At 33.6% G+C, this 6,354-nt stretch overlaps 1 protein-coding gene across 1 annotated transcript; it reads left to right on the forward strand.

Moving 5' to 3' along the window:
• The first annotated feature begins 2,059 nt into the window (after positions 1–2,059).
• On the forward strand, positions 2,060–5,251 carry LOC106320596. The gene is made up of 11 exons (XM_013758978.1): positions 2,060–2,341; positions 2,433–2,558; positions 2,627–2,695; positions 2,764–2,868; positions 3,261–3,315; positions 3,861–3,934; positions 4,145–4,228; positions 4,312–4,452; positions 4,549–4,614; positions 4,693–4,802; positions 4,887–5,251. The coding sequence occupies exons 1-11, from the start codon at positions 2,252–2,254 to the stop codon at positions 5,053–5,055; spliced, it is 1,089 nt and encodes a 362-aa protein (XP_013614432.1). The 5' UTR covers positions 2,060–2,251; the 3' UTR covers positions 5,056–5,251.
• Positions 5,252–6,354: the final 1,103 nt, after the last annotated feature.

A 6,354-nucleotide genomic window follows, 5' to 3' on the forward strand; every position in this document is an offset into this window, starting at 1 on the left:
AATTAATTGATAAAAAAAATTTGAATGATTCTCATATACCATAAAAGAGATTTTAAAATACATTAATACAAATTTAGAATGTCGTTAGAAAATTTAGAACAACAACAAAAAATATAAACTTCAGTATATAAAGCGTTTAGCGTAAAACTCAATATTTTCGTAGGGGTTAACACATAGATTTTGAGAAAAATTCAAAAAAAATAACAATATTGTTTTAATACATAGTTGCCTCATGTACTAATATATGATGATGTTCAAAGAGGTTTAGAACCTTTTTTGTCTTCATTTCTCTAGAGAATAGCGATTTTATAATGGTTAATCCACTAATTTAGGGATTATATGAAATTTTACTAAATTAATTTATAAAAACAATTGAACGATGCTCATATACCATGAAAAAGAGCTTAAAATACATTAATACAAATGTGGAATGTGGTTAGAAATTTTAAAGCAACACTAAAGATTATAGGCTTCAATATATAAAACATTTACCAAAAATTTAATATTTTCGTAGGGGTTAGTTAACACATAGATTTTTAGAAAATTTCAAAAAATATGATAATATTGTTTTAATGCATAGTTGCATCATGCACTAACATATGATGTTCAAAGAATTTTGGAGCCTTTGTTGTCTCTATTTTTCAAGATATCATAATTTTGAATTGTAAAATGTGTTTACCTTTTTCCACATAGTTTTTGACACTGGGAATGGCTTCATGCTTTTGGTAGTAATGTTCTGGTCTTCCACGTTGTTGTAAAATATTAAGGCTAAAAAGTGTACTATGATAAAATCTTCAACTTGGATCACGTAGAAAAAAATCATGGAAAATTGATTTCTGAATAAAAGACGAATGAACTTTAAAAAAGATCTTTGCCACACTCAAACCAAACTAAAACAACAAAGAAGCTGAAACTATTGAGAAAAAAAAAAGAGAAACAATAAATCTAGGAGATGGAGCAGTTCACGTAGGGAGTTAGAAATCTTTTTTCTTTTGAACGTGTCGGACAGTAGAAGCGGTTGTTTGAGAAAAAAATAGGATTTTTTCCGGTAACTTTAGATTTTTTTAGATACATAATTATTTGAAACAAAAAAATGTTTTTTTTTTAATTTTGTAATACAATAACACATGTCAAAATTTTGTTGGCTAGGTGACTTGTGCTTTAGTATATAAGGGATATATTGATATTTATTTTTCATGTTACTATTATATACTCCCTCCGTTCCTAAAAGATCCATGTTATAGTTTTTTCACACTTTTAAGAAAACATTTAAAATTGTATCTTCCAATACATTATTTTCCTTAATTAGCTATTTTCAGTAACTTTTAACCAATGAAATTTTATTAAACACAATTGTATTTTTTGAAAAGTACAATTTTTCATTAATTAATGTCTTGAAAATGTAAAAAATGTATCTTTTTAAAACAAATTTTTTTTCTAAAAAATGGATCTATAAGGAACAGAGGGAGTATCATATATGTATCATCATACAATTAATCGTATTTTATATGTACCATTATATAAATAATCACATATATCTTATATATTTTAAAATTTAATGTAAAATATAAAAATCATAATTTAAGTTGGTGTTTGAAATTGAGCTTTGTATTGTAATTTTTTTATATATATTGAAAACATTTTTTATAATGGTTACTGGAAAATATCTTAGTAAAAATTAATTTTTGAATATATGTATATTTTTGAATCAATTTTAAATTATTATTTTGATTTGAAATACGTATATCAAGTTCAAATTTTGTTTATGATTATTTTATAAAAAAAATGTTTTTAGGTAATTAGATTGAATCATTTTTCGTATATTTTAAATCTGATCCAGATAGATAGTTTCTCATAATATAATGGATTTCTAATTTTCTTAATAAGAGAAACCCATTATTTATTTTTTCCGTAATATAAACACTTTGATATAGGTCAATCAAATAAATTGAACAGAGATGTTTATGGGCCAACCAAATAAACGACATAATTTTGTGAACATGGGCCTTATAGGGCCCAAATCATGAGTTTTGTTGTTTATATAAGATAAATGTTACACTGGATAATGTGTCGTGTGTTATCATCCTCCGTCTCTCTTCCACCAGAAGCAGACGTTTGTTGTTGTTCTCTTGGCTCCAAACGTATGAACCAGAACAAAAGGCTTTTTCGATACTTCCGTGTTGCAAACCCTAGATTATATCTCCAATCAATCTCGTGATTTAGAAGAAACGCTAAACCGATCATCATTATCATGGACTGCTCATGCAGAACTCGCCCTTCCTCTCTCCTCATCTCTTCCGAACCGTCTCTTCGCTTCCCTCCCTCGAATCTCAGCTTACTGGTGTGTATAAGCATCTAAAGTTCAAGGCTTTTGATTCAAAATTATCAATTATGTGAATTGGGATTTAAAGTTTTGGCCTTTTTGTAATCAGGTGCCCAAAGAAGCGAAGCTGGTGAAGCAGCAGCGAATGGTAGTGAGGAGTTGTTCTTCTGGGTCTGCTCAAAACGGCGACGTTGATGGGTTTTCTTTAAAGCCAAACAAACTCTTTGTGCAAGAGGTGAGTTTTCATGGCTTTTTTTTGTAGTTGAGAAGAGGGAAAAGTTGATCACTTTGTTGGATTCTTAGGCGATTGGAGCTGAGTATGGAGAAGGGTTTGAGACTTTTAGGCAGGATGGTCCTCTTAAAGTCGATGTGGTAAGAGCTATTTATATGTTTATAAGTCTTTTCTTATGTAAGGTAGGTAACATGTGGTTTGCTTGTAGGATTTCTGGAATGAGAAACTGCAAGATGGGTTTCTTCAAAGGATACGTTACGCAATGAAACCAGATGAAGCCTATGGACTTATCTTCTCTTGGGACAATGTCGTGGTAATTGTTTCGACTTCCATCTTTATGTTTTGCAAGTTAGTTAGTGGAAGTGTTTGTAGTTGTAGCTACGATAGCTTTCCTCTCCTGGTGGAGTATATGAGGGTTTTGTCTTATAAGTCTATTGGTTTTTAGTTTGTTTAGATGATACTGAGTGCCCCCTATTATTTGGTAAATCTCAAAAGTTGTAAATAGATTTGCATGGCCATACTAGTTTTGGGACTGTTTTAGATAAGCTTTCTTTTTCTTCTTGTATTGTATGGCACGAGGATCGTCTTTGAAGTAGCAAGTAATTGCTTTATTAGATGATGTTTGCATGGTCAATGGTTACTAGTTTTGCGTTCTGAAGAAGTTGGAATTTCTCAATTTTTCCATTTATGGTTCTTATTTTGTAGGCTGATACTCGAAGTTTGAAGTTGGATGCTTGGAAGCAGCTAGCTGCCGAAGAAGGTAAGCTTTTATCCTCTCCTGCTTTTGTTTTTACCCAATTATAATCTATTTTCTTTTTGCATATACGTGAGTGGAAAGAGATGTCGTGCAATAGCTGCTTTTAGTACTTCCCATGCCTTTTAAGGAATGTCTCGAGAGATAGCAATGAACTCAGCATTAGGTTATCTGCATTTAGGCCGTCATTGTCGGTTCTGCGTTTTCTTTTGACGTCTTAATGTTATAGTAGTGTGTGATTCCATCAATCCAACTCACTTCCTTTAGTGTTTAGTCGTCTTTTTGCTTTTCCACTTTGCAAAATGAAAATCTTCATTTGAAACAATTAAGCCAGCCTTTGTCTATATAAACCTTTGGATGGGTCATTGCAGTATCAAGTTGCCTAATTTACGTAGTAGACTTCTGATAGATGAATTGTTCTGGTGAGATAACCTGGTGTGTTGGGCTCTTTTGCTAGTATGTAAAAACGTCAGAAGCATTAAATTATATCTTACTGATATTTAATAGTCAAGTTCTCTAAGTAGATATATGTACTTTAAATTGTTTGGCAGGAAAAGAAATTGCGGAGGAGAATGACATTCAAAGACTGATGCTTTATGCTGGCGCTGACCATGTGCTTAGTAAGGTTGGTGATTTATAGCAGTCATTTTCTTGCATATATAGTTTAAGCAAACCAATGATATGAATATTTCTTGTATATTCAATCCCTTCACTCATGGTATTGTTTTGATATTTTTTTAGTCAGCCATAACGAGCTCTATGTTTCTGCTAGATTTTATATGAATGTTATCATAAGGAAATGTATTTAACTGATGGATGATTCCAAATGTTTCAGGTCTTGTTTTGGGAAAAGACGCAAAGCAAGATCGATACATTGAAACTCAAGCTATCAGAAATATACTATGATAATCTTCTCAGGGTAAGGACTTTCTTTATCAAATGTTTGTATTACTAGAAATGCATGTTTGTTCCCTGAGTTATTTTCACTATCGACATTTCCAGCTCACAGAACCAAAGGAAGGACTTAAAGATTGGCTCGACGCTGTCACAAATGCTCGCATTCCCTGTGCTGTTGTCTCAAATCTTGATCGAAAGAACATGATGAATGCTCTTGAACGGATGGGGCTTCAAAACTATTTCCAGGTCAGTAATAAATAGCTTTTAGAGAATCATCTTACTTTTTATCAGGTAAATGGCTTGCTTATATCTGCTGACACTTGTCTTCATCCTCCGTTTCAGGCTGTGGTTTCCGAGGAAGATGGTATGGAATCTATAGCTCATAGGTTTCTTTCTGCTGCTGTGAAGGTACTGTTAATAATTCAAATATGAATACTAACCAATTTTTCTGAAAAAATGTTGAAAAGTTTTAAAACTTTGGTGCAGTTGGATAGAAAACCTTCCAAATGTGTTGTGTTTGAGGATGATCCAAGGGGTATAACAGCTGCTCATAACTGTACTATGATGGCGATTGGATTAATCGGTGCTCATAGAGCGTAAGTAATCTAGTTTACTGTTTTTGAGGATCTAGATACATTTCCAGCATCTAACTTTATTTTTTTTTTTAAACAAATATGCAGGTATGATCTGGTTCAGGCTGATCTTGCTGTTGGAAACTTTTACGAGCTATCAGTGATAAACCTCAGAAGGTTATTTGCAAACAAAGGCTCTACATTCATGGAGCACGAGAAGCAAATCATAGAAAAATCGCCGCCCAAAAGAAAGCTAACCATTGATACCATATTCTAAAGGCATTGGATCGTGGTATATAGTAGTTAGGTTTAGGTTCTTGTCGTTATGGTTTTATATGTTTGACATTATATGTTTAAATACTAGAAGAAGAACCGTATTGATTGAGTTAAATTCATAGCTTATTATCGCTGTTTCTCTGGTATATATGGATTCTTCAAGATCAATGTTTATATCTCCTTGCGTTTTTGTGCCATTTTGGTTGTGTACATTTTTCCTGAGAAAGTGGACCCAAGAAAACATTCTTGGGGAGCTTTGGTGATAATAGCATCAGTGGTGAGCTGTTGAAACGAATCAGATACCTTTAAAGTAAAAACCCCGAAAAGACAAAAACTAGAACAGTGACTGTTCAGGCGAAGTGATGAAAGCTGAAACAACCATATTATATGCTGAAAAAGATGTATAACATTATCTAAAGTTCTAAACTAGTACATTTAATATTTTTCTGTAACAATCTAAAACTGTTTTTATAAGTCGTTGTATTCATCATGATGATTTATATAAGGATATTAACTTTTTGATCCAAGTGCGTTAGGGCAGTTCAAGTTCTCTCTTGCTCTGTCTCCTTGTGTAAAAGATTATGGCTACAAAATCTTGAATTTACTAATTTCTAACAAATGATTTATAATGGTCGAAGTAGCATATATATTAGGTCGGATATACAAGAGAATAGTTAGAGAATAAATAAAAAAAGAGATTGTCCTTTTGTGAAATGGATAAATGGAGCATTTTGATTAGTTCCAAGTAAAACCTAAAAGGGCCTTTGATTCAAATTGCAAATTTGATTGACATGTGCCCTATTAATTGTACTCCACAGAATCGCATAAAACACACAACTTTTATTAAAGTATGTATCACTCCTGTTATTTAGATTTTTTTTTTTTTCCCAAATTGAAATTTTATTGAACCACTGGGCCTAGCCCACGGCCGAGGCCCAAGACCACTCGCTTACAACCCACAAAACCCAAGAAAGACATGGGCAACAGAAAAAACCGGCCGAAGCCCAAATAAGACACATGGCCCAAGGCCCACAAACGCTGCGCCGTGGTTGCTCTGGACGCGCGGAAAGGAAGCAGAGCAGAACACGTGCTATGATCTGGATGATCCGCCCTCCACGTGTCGCTCGCCTCAACTTAGTCGCCCAATCCACGCACAGCCACCGACGCTTTCCACCGTCACAACTATTCGCCGGAGCTCCGAACCTAAAGAGCCTCCGCGCCATCGGATTTCTACGCCGCCTTGTCACCCCGCAGGAGAGTTCAATCGTTGAACGAGATCTCTTCCGCCTATGAACCACCG

The sequence above is a fragment of the Brassica oleracea genome, unplaced genomic scaffold, assembly GCF_000695525.1.
Source record: "Brassica oleracea var. oleracea cultivar TO1000 unplaced genomic scaffold, BOL UnpScaffold00971, whole genome shotgun sequence".
Classification (NCBI taxonomy): domain Eukaryota; kingdom Viridiplantae; phylum Streptophyta; class Magnoliopsida; order Brassicales; family Brassicaceae; genus Brassica; species Brassica oleracea.